This window comes from Salvelinus fontinalis, chromosome 34, assembly GCF_029448725.1.
Source record: "Salvelinus fontinalis isolate EN_2023a chromosome 34, ASM2944872v1, whole genome shotgun sequence".
Taxonomy (NCBI): domain Eukaryota; kingdom Metazoa; phylum Chordata; class Actinopteri; order Salmoniformes; family Salmonidae; genus Salvelinus; species Salvelinus fontinalis.
In genome coordinates, this window is record NC_074698.1 from 28,942,848 (window position 1) to 28,960,276 (window position 17,429).

A 17,429-nucleotide genomic window follows, 5' to 3' on the forward strand; every position below is an offset into this window, starting at 1 on the left:
GGTGATCCTAACTAACCTAAGACAGGGAATTTTTACTAGGATTAAATGTCAGGAAATGTGACATTTCTGAGTTTAAATGTTTTTGGCTGAGGTGTATGCAAACTTCTTACTTCAACTGTAGATACACAGAGAGACATACACATTCTCATAATCATACACACACTGACTTCTATATTCTCTACCAATCTCTCTCCTGTCTCTCAGGATGGTGAGGAGCAGAAAGCAGCAGCAGCAGTCTGCCTCCAGCTCCCTGTCCCTGAACCAGAACCTGTCCCTGTCCCTGAACCAGAACCTGTCCCTGAACCTGTCCCTGAACCAGTCCCTGTCCCTGAACCAGTCCATGTCCCTGTCCCTGAACCAGAACCTGTCCCTGAACCAGTCCCTGTCCCTGAACCAGTCCATGTCCCTGTCCCTGAACCAGTCCCTGAACCAGTCCATGTTTCTGAACCAGTCCCTGTCCCTGAACCAGAACCTGTCCCTGAACCAGTCCCTGTCCCTGAACCAGTCCCTGTCCCTGTCCCTGAACCAGTCCCTGAACCAGTCCATGTCTCTGAACCAGTCCCTGTCCCTGAACCAGTCCCTGTCCATGTCCCTGAACCAGAACCTGTCCCTGAACCAGTCCCTGAACCAGTCCCTCCTCCCTGTATGTTTCCCCCAGGGAGGAGTTCAAAAACGGGCCACAGCTCAACGGGTGCGAATGGCGGCATCAACCCTGTAGCACAGCCACGCCATGGTCGCCAACGGTTACATCTGTAAAGACTGTTCCATACACTGAGAGGAAAGAAGCTCTCACCACATACTCCTCCTCTTCCTCGTCTCAGGCTGCCTCTGCTGCAGCAGCTGCTGCCACCTTCTCCTCTTCCTCGTCTCAGGCTGCCTCTGCTGCAGCAGCTGCCGCCACCTTCTCCTCTTCCTCGTCTCAGGCTGCCTCTGCTGCAGCAGCTGCCTCCGCCCTTTCATCCTCTTCCTCATCTCAGGCTGCCTCTGCTGCAGCAGCTGCCTCCGCCCTTTCATCCTCTTCCTCGTCTCAGGCTGCCTCTGCTGCAGCAGCTGCTGCCGCCATCTCATCATCATCAGCCTCATCCTCCAGTTTATACTGCACGGTCAAGAGTCAGAGGAGCAAGACAGGTGAGAACCGTACCTAGTGTGCACACAACAGACTGGGGAGTGAAACAGGGTTGTGTTCGTTAGGCACCAAACGGAAGAAAACAGACTGAAACATGGAGGGACAACCTGGACGCTCATTTCATTTTCTATTGCAAAACGCGTTCTGTTTCATTCCCTAATGAACATGACCCAGTGTTCCTCTCCTAGGAAAAAGGTAAACAGGAGGTTCTTTCTGTTTGATGGTTTATAAATCTGTGCATATCACACTGTTTCCTTAATTTATCAAATCTCTGAGTCCCGTTAGAAGACTAAAATGATCAGTCAACCAGCCATTTCTTGTGTGTTTCTCTGTTTCTGTTCGCTTGTTAGTGCTGACGCTAAGTGGGTTTCCACTTAGGAAAGGACCCATTTCTCCACCTTTTATATGCCTGGCTAAGGTAACTAACCTGCTGTCCTTTCTCTGTCTAGGTCTCTTTGTGTCAGTCTCTAACACGTGTGTCCACTACAGCGGGCGAGCGTCCTGGCGTCCCTCTTAGACAGGGCCAGACGGGCTGTCTCCTCCAGCGCGTCCCGTGTCTCTTGGCTCTTTAAGCAAACCACTCTCCACAGGATGATGGGCTACAGGGCCAACGGCTACGAAGTCAAAGGTACCTGACCCACCGCCGACCTGAGATCAGGAGGCATGGGTCAAAGGTCATCGATCATCAACGCTGACCAGTCCCCACCTCAGTGACCCTCTTTTTTCAGCCCTCTATTTCCACTGTCCGCCGACACGACTTTTCTTTCTCAAGCTCTTGGTCTTTGCATTTCTGTGTCTGTGAAAACCTATCTGTGAAGGCTGGGCATAAGGTTAACTGCATGTATAGTAATGGTTTGGTGGATTATAATGTAGAGGAATGCTTCTCTCCACAGTATGTACAGATGCTGTTTTCTACTGTGTAGTTTCACCACAGATAACTCTATTTCAGTCTTCAGAGCCACTCTCTCCAGCTCTGTCCATCTACCTCTGCATGCTCATCACTGAAACAGTCCTCCATACTTCTTAAAGAGACAGAGACAGAACTCCTGTACCACCTCACTGCCTGTCACTCATCTTTGTTTTCCTCCTGTTCTCTCACTCTCTCTCTTTCTCTGTCTGTCTGTCTGTGTTGTTTGTGTGTTTTTGCACAAATCCCGACTACGTGAGGACTGGTGTCCATATGGTTAAAAGGGCAATTTCAACTACAACCTAAAATTAACATTTAGTTCCCAATGATGTGAGGACTGGTGTCCATACGTTTAAAAGGGCTCCACGTCAACGTGGAGGTGACGATCACCACACTGGAAGGATGAGTTTCGACTAGACCAGCCAGAATATAGCATGAGCTGATTATGGCAACTTGGTATGAACTTTGAACTGTTATTCACTAAAGAAGTGATACATCCTAGACGTCGAGTTATCAGCTGCAGCTGTAAATGTGCGTGGCCTAGGAAATGACAGACGAACTCCCTTATGAGAACGACACATCCGCTCTACAACACTATGACCAGAAAGATTCTTCAAAGGACAATGGCGATCTCTGTTGGGTAAACCAGTCTTCCATCTTCGACCCATCTATCGAAGCGCAGCTCAGTGTAAATATATATGTTGCATTTTCCTTTTCCTGAATGGGCGGTTATTAGAATGCATAAGATTCTGTATTTACGGTAGCATAGCTTCTCAAAGTCTGATAGAGACCCAATCCCCTTTGTCCCTCAGTCTTCCCACTCTTTCAATCAAACCCAACCCCCTTTCTTTGTGTAACCAGCCATCATATTGTTTTTGTCCGCAAAGGGACTTTTTCTTTTATGACATAATTAGTAATCGATGTATGATCCATCCTGTGTACATTTATGTGTGATTATTTAGTAAATAGGGTTTGTGCAGATAACCAATAATTTTATGACGTTCAGATGAGACTGAATAAGGTGATGATTAATAATTGACTGCTATTGATATAAAAGATCTTCAGATCTTTAAGAGTTTTTTCGGAAGACAGCAGCTCTATAAAAACTCCCGTGGTGCCCCAGGTTCTTAACGAATTTATTGTTGCATGGTTTAATTCAGTCACGTAACCAATCAAACGTTAAGTAATCGATTTGATAAAATAGCCTGTCACATAATTTAATCAGAGACACGACAGCCGTCATTGTAAATAAGAATTTGCCTAGTTAGTGTATTTAACTATATATTAAAAAAAAAAAATATTTCACCTTTATTTAACCAGGTAGGCTAGTTGAGAACAAGTTCTCATTTGCAACTGCGACCTGGCCAAGATAAAGCATAGCAGTGTGAACAGACAACAACACAGAGTTACACATGGAGTAAACAATAAACAAGTCAATAACATGGTAGAAAAAAAGAGAATCTATATACAATGTGTGCAAAAGGCATGAGGAGGTAGGCAATAAATCTAATATTTACAATTTAGCAGATTAACACTGGAGTGATAAATCATCAGATGATCATGTGCAAGTAGAGATACTGGTGTGCAAAAGAGCAGAAAAGTAAATAAATAAAAGCAGTATGGGGAGTGAGGTAGGTCAATTGGGTGGGCTATATACCGATGGACTATGTACAGCTGCAGCGATCGGTTAGCTTCTCGGATAGCAGATGTTTAAAGTTGTTGAGGGAGATAAAAGTCTCCAACTTCAGAGATTTTTGCAATTCGTTCCAGTCGCAGGCAGCAGAGAACTGGAAGGAAAGGCGTCCAAATTAGGTTTTGGCTTTAGGGATGATCAGTGAGATACACCTGCTGGAGCGCGTGCTACGGGTGGGTGTAGCCATCGCGACCAGTGAACTGAGATAAGGCGGCACTTTACCTAGCATAGCCTTGTAGATGACCTGGAGCCAGTGGGTCTGACGACGAACATGTAGCGAGGGCCAGCCGACTAGGGCATACAGGTCGCAGTGGTGGGTCGTATAAGGTGCTTTAGTAACAAAACGGATGGCACTGTGATAAACTGCATCCAGTTTGCTGAGTAGAGTATTGGAAGCTATTTTGTAGATGACATCGCCGAAGTCGAGGATCGGTAGGATAGTCAGTTTTACTAGGGTAAGTTTGGCGGCGTGAGTGAAGGAGGCTTTGTTGCGAAATAGAAAGCCGACTCTAGATTTGATTTTGGATTGGAGATGTTTGATATGAGTCTGGAAGGAGAGTTTGCAGTCTAGCCAGACACCTAGGTACTTATAGATGTCCACATATTCTAGGTCGGAACCATCCAGGGTGGTGATGCTAGTCGGGCGTGCGGGTGCAGGCAGCGACCGGTTGAAAAGCATGCATTTGGTTTGGTTTTACTAGCGTTTAAGAGCAGTTGGAGGCCACTGAAGGAGTGTTGTATGGCATTGAAGCTCGTTTGGAGGTTAGATAGCAGTGTCCAAGGAAGGGCCAGAAGTATACAGAATGGTGTCGTCTGCGTAGAGGTGGATCAGGGAATCGCCCGCAGCAAGAGCAACATCATTGATATATACAGAGAAAAGAGTCGGCCTGAGAATTGAACCCTGTGGTACCCCCATAGAGACTGCCAGAGGACCGGACAACATACCCTCCAATTTGACACACTGAACTCTGTCTGCAAAGTAGTTGGTGAACCAGGCAAGGCAGTCATTAGAAAAACCGAGGCTACTGAGTCTGCCGATAAGAATATGGTGATTGACAGAGTCGAAAGCCTTGGCCAGGTCGATGAAGACGGCTGCACAGTACTGTCTTTTATCGATGCCGGTTATGATATCGTTTAGTACCTTGAGCGTGGCTGAGGTGCACCCGTGACCGGCTCGGAAAACGGATTGCACAGCGGAGAAGGTACGGTGGGATTCGAGATGGTCAGTGATCTGTTTGTTGACTTGGCTTTCGAAGACCTTAGATAGGCAGGGCAGGATGGATATAGGTCTGTAACAGTTTGGGTCCAGGGTGTCTCCCCCTTTGAAGAGGGGGATGACCGCGGCAGCTTTCCAATCCTTGGGGATCTCAGATGATACGAAGGAGAGGTTGAACAGGCTGGTAATAGGGGGTGCGACAATGGCGGCGGACAGTTTCAGAAATAGGGGGTCCAGATTGTCAAGCCCAGCTGATTTGTATGGGTCCAGATTTTCCAGCTCTTTCAGAACATCTGCTATCTGGATTTGGGTAAAGGAGAAGCTGGGGAGGCTTGGGCGAGTAGCAGCGGGGGGGGTGGGGCTGTTGGCCAAGGTTGGAGTCGCCAGGAGGAAGGCATGGCCAGCCATTGAGAAATGCTTGTTGAAGTTTTCGATTATCACGGATTTATCGGTGGTGACCGTGTTACCTAGCCTCAGTGCAGTGGGCAGCTGGGAGGAGGTGCTCTTGTTCTCCATGGACTTTACAGTATCCCAGAACTTTTTGGAATTAGAGCTACAGGATGCAAACTTCTGCTTGAAAAAGCTGGCCTTTGCTTGCCTGACTGACTGCGTGTATTGGTTCCTGACTTCCCTGAACAGTTGCATATCGCGGGGGCTCTTCGATGCTATTGCAGTTCGCCACAGGATGTTTTTGTGCTGGTCGAGGGCAGTCAGGTCTGGAGTGAACCAAGGGCTATATCTGTTCTTAGTTCTGCATTTTTTGAACGGAGCATGCTTGCCTAATATGGTGAGGAAGTAACTTTTAAAGAATGACCAGGCATTTTCAACTGACGGGATGAGGTCAATATCCTTCCAGGGTACCCGGGCCAGGTCGATTAGAAAGGCCTGCTCGCAGAAGTGTTTTAGGGAGGGCTTGACAGTGATGAGGGGTGGCCGTTTGACTGCGGACCCGTAGCGGATACAGGCAATGAGGCAGTGATCGCTGAGATCTTGATTGAAGACAGCAGAGGTGTATTTGGAGGGCAAGTTGGTCAGGATAATGTCTATTAGGGTGCCCATGTTTACGGATTTAGGGTTGTACCTGGTGGGTTCCTTGATGATTTGTGTGAGATTGAGGGCATCTAGCTTAGATTGTAGGACTGCCGGGGTGTTAAGCATATCCCAGTTTAGGTCACCTAACAGAACAAACTCTGAAGCTAGATGGGGAGCGATCAATTCACAGATGGTGTCCAGGGCACAGCTGGGAGCTGAGGGGGGTCGGTAGCAGGCGGCAACAGTGAGAGACTTATTTCTGGAGAGATTCATTTTTAAAATTAGAAGTTCGAACTGTTTGGGCATAGACCTGGAAAGTATGACAGAACTTTGCAGGCTATTTCTGCAGTAGATTGCAACTCCTCCCCCTTTGGCAGTTCTATCTTGACGGAAAGTGTTATAGTTGGGTATGGAAATCTCAGAATTTTTGGTGGCCTTCCTAAGCCAGGATTCAGACACGGCAAGGACATCAGGGTTGGCAGAGTGTGCTAAAGCGGTGAGTAAGACAAACTTAGGGAGGAGGCTTCTGATGTTGACATGCATGAGGCCAAGGCTTTTTCGATCACAGAAGTCAACAAATGAGGGTGCCTGGGGACATGCAGGGCCTGGGTTTACCTCCACATCACCCGAGGAACAGAGGAGTAGTAGGATGAGGGTGCGGCTAAAGGCTATCAAAACTGGTCGCCTAGAGCGTTGGGGACAAGGAATAAAAGGAGCAGATTTATGGCCGTGGTAGAATAGATTCTGGGCATAATGTGCAGACAGGGGTATGGTGGGGCACGGGTACAGCGGAGGCAAGCCCAGGCACTGGGTGATGATAAGAGAGGTTGTTTCTCTGGACATGCTGGTCTCAATGGGTGAGGTCACCGCATGTGTGGGAGGTGGGACAAAGGAGGTATCAGAGGTACTGCTCAGACGGAGGGGGTCTGCTCAGACGGAGGCCGGTTGAGGGCACAGCGGATGGGGTATTCGTCTGCAGACCAGACGTGGTCGTGTCGACAGAGAATCCAAGCCGGATGGCGATGGCGAAAGAGAGGTTGTGATTGTAGAATTGTGTTTGCTAACTGGTGCTAGCTTCGTGGCAGTGGCGCTAGCTGCAAGCTAGCTGTGAGGATCAGAAGTAGTGGCTCAGGGATTACGGCAGGAATCCGGCGTTGTTGTCGAGAGTCAGTCCGATGCTGGTAAATTGGTGAGTAATATCCAGGCTAATAACAGGGCTGGTGTCTGTGCAGAAGGTAAAAGCTGCTAGCAGCGGCTAAAAATGGCTAAATAGCTTGTAGCTGATTAGTTGGTTAGCTACTGGGGGTTCTTGAATGTGTTCCAAAGTTAAAAAATAATAGCGATTCCGTATCACATTGGGTGAGGTAGGTTACCGGAAGGTATAATCGAATTAAAAATCGAAAAGAGATAGAATTTAAAAAATATATATATACAAGAAATACGAAAAATACAAACGTACACGAGAGGACTAAACAAACACGTCTACACTGCTACGCCATCTTGGAATATGTCACAAGTAAAAGCCTTGGGTAGTGAGTTGATACAATTACAAGTCTGGAAGGTTAAACCACCCTCTGACTTAGGAAGATGGAAAACTTTCCTTTGTATTCTATTCATTTTATTTGAATGCTTTTACATTTCATACATTATTTAGAACTTTTATTTGACTTTCTATAAATTTTTTGCTTCTCAGTTGCGTTGATGTTTATTGCATTTAATTTTACATAATTATTAATTCATTTGTGTTTTTTTTTTTTTCTTTTCCTCCTTGTCTGCCATCCATCCATCATGTGGTCTGCCATCCATCCGTCATGTGGTCTGCCTCAGGTGACGACTGTAAAGGGAAGCAGCACCTGGAGACCAACACACTGGTCCACAGTCACACACAGACCTCCAGAACTCACCGTCTACTGGGGGGTCTGTGTTTTTTTTTAACAGGGATTTGATTTGAAAAGGCTATGTGCTGGGGTGCAATGTCACATCTCAATGTCTTTGTCTAGCAAACATACAGTCCAAATGAGTTATACTGCTGAATGTACAGTACCAGTCAAAGTTTGGACACCTACTCATTCAAGAGTTTTCTTAATTTTTTACTATTTTACACACTTTTTTGGTTATAACATGATTCCATATGTGTTATTTCATAGTTTTGATGTCTTCACTATTATTCCACAATGTCGAAAATAGTAAAAATAAAGAAAAACCCTAGAATGAGTAGGTGTGTCCAAACTTTTTACTGGTACTGTAATATATACTATTTGTTTGATAGAACACATACATTCGGTATGGTAGATCTGAACTGATCTGGCTGACTAGACCTGGGATAATCTCCTCATTCAACATTATATATCTGCCCTGAACTGATCTGACTGACTAGACCTGGGATAATCTCCTCATTCAACATTATATATCTGCCCTGAACTGATCTGACTGACTAGACCTGGGATAATCTCCTCGTTCAACATTATATATCTGCCCTGAACTGATCTGGCTGACTAGACCTGGGATAATCTCCTCATTCAACATTATATATCTGCCCTGAACTGATCTGACTGACTAGACCTGGGATAATCTCCTCGTTCAACATGATATACCTGCCCTGAACTGATCTGACTGACTAGATCTGGGATAATCTCCTCATTCAACATTATATACCTGCCCTGAACTGATCTGACTGACTAGACCTGGGATAATCTCCTCGTTCAACATGATATACCTGCACTAAACTGATCTGGCTGACTAAACCTGGGATGATCTCCTCATTCAAAAGACAGTTCAAAGGAAGGATGTTAAGTGACCATACAAAGTTCATGTTCCATAAACCAGATCAGATTTACATTTGACATTTTAGTAATTTAGCAGACAACCTTATCCAGAGTGAATTACAATTATCAGATATAATAGATATCCAGAACCTCCTCAAGTTCAAATAAATTGTAAAAAATAATAATGATGTTAATTATAAACAGTGATTTCCTTTCAGTTACAGTTGCTGTGCACCTGAAGTATGTAAACACTAAGACTGAGTTTGCCCAAAACCATAAAAACTCCACACACGCGTTACCAGAATCTCCTCATTACCGCCTATCAGAATAAGCCTAGATTTAGGCTATTGTTTTAATGTGTATTTCACACTATGTTGGGGGCGGTATCGAACTGTAATGCTTGTATGGATGTCGTCCCCAATATATTTTCATGTCATCACCACCACACAACAAAATGTAAAATTTGAGCTTAAATTTCACGTGAAACCATATTTTCAAAGTTCACATGTTAACACCACCTTTTCACATGTGATTTTCAGTTTTCAGTGGAATTGCATTTTCACGTGACAAACGTTTACGTGAAAATCACATTTGCCGTTTCACATGTAAAACAACATTTCACTTTCACATGCGGAATTGCACTTTCACGACACACGTACACACACACATACACACACACACACACACACACACACACACACACACACACACACACACACACACACACACACACACACACACACACACACACACACACACACACACACACACACCGTGATGCCTTGCTTTTGTCTTTGTTCAGTTGAAGGGCTTAGAGAACTCTCTCCCTCTGGTTCATGGTGCTGAACTTTTCCACGCTTTTAAAGTATTTAAAGATCTTTATTTCTAATATAGTTTTCAGTTGAAGGGCTTGGAGGACTCTCTCCCTCTGGTTCATGGTGCTCACCATTTATCAATCTAAATGGTCTCTGCAGATCAATGTGTTTTGTGTGTGGTTCGTGCAATTGAATAAATCTGGTTGACAGTTTAATGTACTGCTGTCTTATGTATTTTGCACAATGACAAAGACAGAGACATGCTCTATGACAGATACCTGCTCTATGACAAAGACGTGCTCCATGACAGGGAAATGCTCTATGACAGATACATGCTCTATGACAGAGACGTGCTCTATGACAGATACATGCTCTATGACAGATACATGCTCTATGACAGATACATGCTCTATGACAGAGACATGCTCTATGACAGATACGTGCTCTATGACAGATACGTGCTCTATGACAGAGACGTGCTCTATGACAGAGACGTGCTCTATGACAGAGACGTGCTCTATGACAGAGACGTGCTCTATGACAGAGACCTGCTCTATGACAGAGACGTGCTCTATGACAGAGACCTGCTCTATGACAGAGACGTGCTCTATGACAGAGACGTGCTCTATGACAGAGACGTGCTCTATGACAGAGACGTGCTCTATGACAGAGACGTGCTCCATGACAGAGGCGTGCTCCATGACAGAGGCCTGCTCCATGACAGAGACGTGCTCTATGACAGAGACGAGCTCTATGACAGAGACGAGCTCTATGACAGATACATGCTCTATGACAGAGACGAGCTCTATGACAGAGACGTGCTCTATGACAGAGACGTGCTCTATGACAGAGACGTGCTCTATGACAGAGACGTGCTCTATGACAGAGACGTGCTCTATGACAGAGACGTGCTCTATGACACTGTGTTTGAGATGTAGCTGATACACAAGCCTATTGTAGAGTCTTAAAACAGCCCATTCATTATGTACAGCAATGTAGCAGCCTTTCAAAAAACTAGACATGGATTATCTATTGGTCGATGAGTGAAAACATGAAATGGAAACCAAGGTAACCTATCAGCTTGAGGTACACTGTGTAGATGAGGTTTTCTGAACCAGCTCAGCCAACACAAACCCCAAGGTCAACCATGTGAAAACCATGACTTGAATTCATGCTCATATAAACCTTTTAAAAGCAGTAGGTTACAGCAAGATTATACGTATGGCCTCCTGTAGGTTGATATTGTAGTTGTGTGGTATTTCTGCTTTCTCTTTGAAATGTGTGTGTTTATTAAATACAAAAAGTGCTTTGTTTTGTACATTTGTAACATGGTTGACAAAGCCCTTGGCACTATTTCCCATGCTTGTTGCGTAACCTTCTCATTGGCTGATGAGGTTCATCAATATCAGGTGTGATGAGACCTGGGTGTGGCCGCCCAGAGGAAGGAGCAGATGAGAGGAAATAGAGCTGTTGGTTTTGATTTGACAAGTTTGACCCAGTTTTTGAAGACGAATTTATAGTTTGATGCCCAGTTTCCCCCTGACTTTCTCCTGCCCCTTTCTAGTTGTAAGTATATACTGTCCTGTTGATGATGAACGTTGAGTGATATTTGTCCATCTGGTTCACTAATCTACATGTTGAGTGGGCCTTGTCTTTTTCTAACTCTAAAGAACAGAGAAAATAGATACTGTACCGTTCCCTGGTGATGGTTTGCTCATTTCCACATTGTCAGCTCAACCTGGATCGTTAGAACCTGTGTATAATGTGTTAGGCAGAGCTCCTTATGCTCCTGTTTAAACCTGGGGTGGTGTAGTAGGGCAGTGTTACACGTTGATAATATGCATTTAGCATGATCTATTTCTTGTATTAAGACCCATGATAATTGTAATTTGAAAATGAATTCTAATCATGTTGAACGTTGGTATTGACCATATAGTAGCTATTTTGTTAGTACAATCATTAACCCCCCTCACCCTAAACACCACACCATGTTGTTTCATGTGAAGGGAATCACCACACCATAACTATTTATAGTCATTATTTATTGAGAAATAAACCCACAAGAGGACATGATTTTCAAACATCCCCTTTCCTCCGCAATGGACATAACAATAATCAACAATACACAAATTACAAAATGACTAAACATAACTATTAGGTTATAACAACATCACAATGACATATTTTGGTTAAATGGTCAATTGGAAAGAAACACATCCAGCTATTATTTCTGCATAAAAACATGTTTAAAAGGATGAATCAATAATTCAAGCATAAACAATACCTCATCAATCCTTTGAATTAATGAAAAATAAACCAACACATGATTAATAAACTGTAGTAGCTCAAAGAATATGCATCCATTCAAAAGCAGACAAACTTAGTAAACATCTGTGTAATAAAGGACTTTTTGATAAGATATGAAAATTCAGACCAAATTTAAACCAAAAAATATATGACAAAACTCAAAATTGCATATAATGTTTTGACTACACCGTTTCCATAGAAACTTGCTGTTCTAAAAGTAGAGTAAGGCAACATTCCAGAGAAATAGAATGGAAACTTTGGTAAACAGCAACAATTGGACCATCATAAGGTTAAAGTTTTTCCTCAAGGATATTTATTTTCCTTCTATCTCTATATGGACCTGTGAAGGCTACAGTACCACCAGAGAACAGAGTAGCCAGTCAGAAACATACAATCTGACTATTAATAACATGACCCTGCACCCTTCTGGTTCAACACATTTGTAGAAACTGAATGGTGTTAAATGTCAACATTTCAACATTAAAATAGTCATTTATATTCACTACATTAATATAAGTAAATGAGAGAAATTAGGAAATGCACCACCCTATTACAAAGAAAACAATTGAATTACGAAGACAAAAGACATTTAAAAATTAACATGGTTACAAATGATTGTAAATACTAGGACAACTACTAGCATGAAGAAATCTGGTGTGTTTGTGGTAACATTCCACTCCTTGGTGCATTTATCAAGAAGGTACGCCAGCGCCTGTTCTTTCTCAGGTGGCTGAAAAAAACTTGGTATGGCCCTTCAGATCATCACCGGTTTCTACAGATGTACCATTGAGCTGCATACTGACTGGCTGTATCACCGCCTGGTACGGCAGCTGCACCCCTCTCCACCACAAGGCTCTACGGAGGGTGGTGAAGGCTGCACCCCTCTCCACCACAAGGCTCTACAGAGGGTGGTGAAGGCTGCACAGTTCATCACTGGGGGCGAACTCTGAAGCATTAAAACTGCTGAACAGCTTATCAATGACTGTCTACCTGCAATCACTGGCTGTCTACACACACCACTCCACACATTCCCACCCACAAACACTGACGTACACCCACATTCATTAATTTACACGCACACACACTCACACAGTGTATCCTGTGCACGTGACGAATAAACTTATTTTTGATTTTGATTGATTCTTGTCATGCTATACAGCCAGACTGTTTGGCATGACAAGAAGTGTCAAGTAGTGGAATGTTAGCACAAACACAGGACTATAACATATTTAACTTTAAATCATCATAGACTTCCTGCTGTCAGTCATATCTCCCAACACTCCAATGCAGATTAGGAGCATAGTGACTGTAGTATTGTGACATCCTGCTCTGGAAGAGGGACCGCTTGCTGCCCTTTGTACAGCGGTCGAGGACCAACCCAGGCCATCACATTCATCAGCAGGAAGCTGCTGCTGCCATTGGTAGAAGAATGGGATTAGAAATGTTACTGTAAATGTACATACTTCCCATCAAAATACATAAGAATACACACTATGAGAATACACACTCTGAATACACACATAAGAATACACACTATGAGAATAAACACTATGAGAATACACACTATGAATACACACTATGAATGCACTCTCTGTCCACCAAACTGCACTGGACTCTGAAACAATACCTTACAATATTATAGCAGGAATTATCTGGAAACTGATCTTTAAATATACTGTATGATGTCTGTAGGAGGGCAGTGATTATTTATGCAACAAAATAATGGGGGGAATGCACACAATGCTGCAATATCGATAACACGATGACATGAGTTGAATATCTGATGGACAGACGAATAGTTAATGTCTGTACAAGCCCTAAGTGAGGGCCGTCTATTTGAAATATGATGGTTAATTTGGGAAACTTTGCAAGTTACAGGGGCCGTTCTAATGTCCCTCCATGTTTCAGGTACTCATAGTGGGAGAGCAATAATAATAAATGATATGACATTCATCAGACGCTTTTATCCGAAGGGACTATATATAGTTCTGCATATATTTTTACATATGGGTGGTCGTGGGAAGCGAACCCACTATCCTGTCATTGCAAGCACCATGTTCTACCAACTGAGCTACAGGGGACCAGAGGAGTTTATTCTTACCCAGGTCCTGGACAAGACGAGGTTCATGGTTAAGGAGAGCTTTGTAGAAGGCAGATTTCACTCTTCTTCCTCCTGATTGTACAGCATCCAACATCAGTCTCATTTGTTCCTGACTGGTCCAAGGCCTGAGGATTATTGAGTACAATTCATCTGGGATCATCTCCTCCACAAGCAGGTCATCTGCTACATGCACCACCATCTTGACCCTCTGAATGAGATCAGCCATATGCTTATCCACAAATGCTTCACCCGAGAGCTGCTTCAGTTCAGTCTCAGCACCTGAGATTCATGTCAGAAAATGGTCATATTATTAGAGCCATAATTAACTAAAACCCTCAAGAACAACTGTGTTCTACATAACAAGCCACTAAATACAACAACACATATTTAATGACCTGAATGTGTCTCTCTTAACAAGACTGATCACTTGATGTTATACATAACCATAACAATGATTGATTATTTTGCATAAGACAAGACTCAAACACATTCCATATCAGACATTTAGCCACAGACAATGAAAGAGAAAACAAAACCCTACCTGGATTAGGGTTGATCGGGTTGACTTGAGGTGGTTCGAAATCTGAAGAATATCGAAACAGATTGATTTTATCCTGTGTGTTGAATACAGTTTAAATAAGTAGGGGTGAGGGGTGTACAGTGTGTTGAATACAGTTTAAATAAGTAGGGGGTGAGGGGTGTACAGTGTGTTGAATACAGTTTAAATAAGTAGGAGGTGAGGGATGTACAGTGTGTTGAATACAGTTTAAATAAGTAGGGGGTGAGGGGTGTACAGTGTGTTGTATACAGTTTAAATAAGTAGGAGGTGAGGGGTGTACAGTGTGTTGAATACAGTTTAAATAAGTAGGGGGTGAGGGGTGTACAGTGTGTTGAATACAGTTTAAATAAGTAGGGCGTGAGGGGTGTACAGTGTGTTGTATACAGTTTAAATTAGTAGGGGGTGAGGGGTGTACAGTGTGTTGAATACAGTTTAAATAAGTAGGGGGTGAGGGGTGTACAGTGTGAGGTATACAGTTTAAATTAGTAGGGGGTGAGGGGTGTACAGTGTGTTGAATACAGTTTAAATAAGTAGGGGGTGAGGGGTGTACAGTGTGTTGAATACAGTTTAAATAAGTAGGGGGTGAGGGGTGTACAGTGTGTTGAATACAGTTTAAATAAGTAGGGGTGAGGGGTGTACAGTGTGTTGAATACAGTTTAAATAAGTAGGGGTTGAGGGGTGTACAGTGTGTTGAATACAGTTTAATTAAGTAGGGGTGAGGGGTGTACAGTGTGTTGAATACAGTTTAAATAAGTAGGGGGTGAGGGGTGTACAGTGTGTTGAATACAGTTTAAATAAGTAGGGGGTAGGGGTGTACAGTGTGTTGAATACAGTTTAAATAAGTAGGGGGTAGGGGTGTACAGTGTGTTGAATACAGTTTAAATAAGTAGGGGGTGAGGGGTGTACAGTGTGTTGAATACAGTTTAAATGTGTTGGGGTGAGGGGTTTACAGTGTGTTGAATACCGTTTAAATAAGTAGGAGGTGAGGGGTGTACAGTGTGTTGAATACAGTTTAAATAAGTAGGGGTGAGGGGTGTACAGTGTGTTGAATACAGTTTAAATAAGTAGGGGGTGAGGGGTGTACCGTGTGTTGAATACAGTTTAAATAAGTAGGGGGTGAGGGGTGTACAGTGTGTTGAATACAGTTTAAATAAGTAGGGGGTGAGGGGTGTACAGTGTGTTGAATACAGTTTAAATAAGTAGGGGTGAGGGGTGTACAGTGTGTTGAATACAGTTTAAATGTGTTGGGGTGAGGGGTTTACAGTGTGTTGAATACAGTTTAAATAAGTAGGGGGTGAGGGGTGTACAGTGTGTTGAATACAGTTTAAATAAGTAGGGGGTGAGGGGTGTACAGTGTGTTGAATACCGTTTAAATAAGTAGGAGGTGAGGGGTGTACAGTGTGTTGAATACAGTTTAAATAAGTAGGGGTGAGGGGTGTACAGTGTGTTGAATACAGTTTAAATAAGTAGGGGGTGAGGGGTGTACCGTGTGTTGAATACAGTTTAAATAAGTAGGGGGTGAGGGGTGTACAGTGTGTTGAATACAGTTTAAATAAGTAGGGGGTGAGGGGTGTACAGTGTGTTGAATACAGTTTAAATAAGTAGGGGTGAGGGGTGTACAGTGTGTTGAATACAGTTTAAATGTGTTGGGGTGAGGGGTTTACAGTGTGTTGAATACAGTTTAAATAAGTAGGGGGTGAGGGGTGTACAGTGTGTTGAATACAGTTTAAATAAGTAGGGGGTGAGGGGTGTACAGTGTGTTGAATACCGTTTAAATAAGTAGGGGGTGAGGGGTGTACAGTGTGTTGAATACAGTTTAAATAAGTAGGGGGTGAGGGGTGTACAGTGTGTTGAATACAGTTTAAATAAGTAGGGGGTGAGGGGTGTACAGTGTGTTGAATACAGTTTAAATAAGTAGGGGTGAGGGGTGTAGTGTGTTGAATACAGTTTAAATAAGTAGGGGGTGAGGGGTGTACAGTGTGTTGAATACAGTTTAAATAAGTAGGGGTGAGGGGTGTACAGTGTGTTGAATACAGTTTAAATAAGTAGGGGTGAGGGGTGTACAGTGTGTTGAATACAGTTTAAATAAGTAGGGGGTGAGGGGTGTACAGTGTGTTGTATACTGTTTAAATAAGTAGGGTTGAGGGGTGTACAGTGTGTTGTATACAGTTTAAATAAGTAGGGGGTGAGGGGTGTACAGTGTGTTTTATACAGTTTAAATAAGTAGGGGGTGAGGGGTGTACAGTGTGTTGAATACAGTTTAAATAAGTAGGGGTGAGGGGTGTACAGTGTGTTGAATACAGTTTAAATAAGTAAGGGGTGAGGGGTGTACAGTGTGTTGAATACAGTTTAAATAAGTAGGGGTGAAGGGTGTACAGTGTGTTGAATACAGTTTAAATAAGTAGGGGGTGAGGGGTGTACAGTGTGTTGAATACAGTTTAAATAAGTAGGAGGTGAGGGATGTACAGTGTGTTGAATACAGTTTAAATAAGTAGGGGGTGAGGGGTGTACAGTGTGTTGTATACAGTTTAAATAAGTAGGAGGTGAGGGGTGTACAGTGTGTTGAATACAGATTAAATAAGTAGGGGGTGAGGGGTGTACAGTGTGTTGAATACAGTTTAAATAAGTAGGGGGTGAGGGGTGTACAGTGTGTTGAATACAGTTTAAATAAGTAGGGGTGAGGGGTGTACAGTGTGTTGAATACAGTTTAAATAAGTAGGGGGTGAGGGGTGTACAGTGTGTTGAATACAGTTTAAATAAGTAGGAGGTGAGGGATGTACAGTGTGTTGAATACAGTTTAAATAAGTAGGGGGTGAGGGGTGTACAGTGTGTTGTATACAGTTTAAATAAGTAGGAGGTGAGGGGTGTACAGTGTGTTGAATACAGTTTAAATAAGTAGGGGGTGAGG

General features: G+C 43.3%; 1 protein-coding gene across 1 annotated transcript; it reads left to right on the forward strand.

Annotated features, from left to right (window-relative positions):
* Positions 1–400: 400 nt before the first annotated feature.
* Positions 401–1,762, forward strand: LOC129832785 (antifreeze protein Maxi-like). The gene is made up of 4 exons (XM_055896783.1): positions 401–691; positions 822–1,128; positions 1,477–1,544; positions 1,616–1,762. Exons 1-4 carry the CDS (start codon positions 401–403, stop codon positions 1,760–1,762), a joined length of 813 nt encoding a protein of 270 aa, XP_055752758.1.
* Positions 1,763–17,429: the final 15,667 nt, after the last annotated feature.

Coding starts and splice junctions, on each gene's coding strand:
- LOC129832785 (XM_055896783.1), top strand. CDS start 401: ATGTCCCTGTCCCTGAACCAGTCCCTGAACCAGTCCATGTTTCTGAAC. Junction 692..821: donor AACGGGCCACAGCTCAACGG/GTGCGAATGGCG, acceptor TCCTCGTCTCAG/GCTGCCTCTGCTGCAGCAGC. Junction 1,545..1,615: donor CTTTTATATGCCTGGCTAAG/GTAACTAACCTG, acceptor TGTCCACTACAG/CGGGCGAGCGTCCTGGCGTC.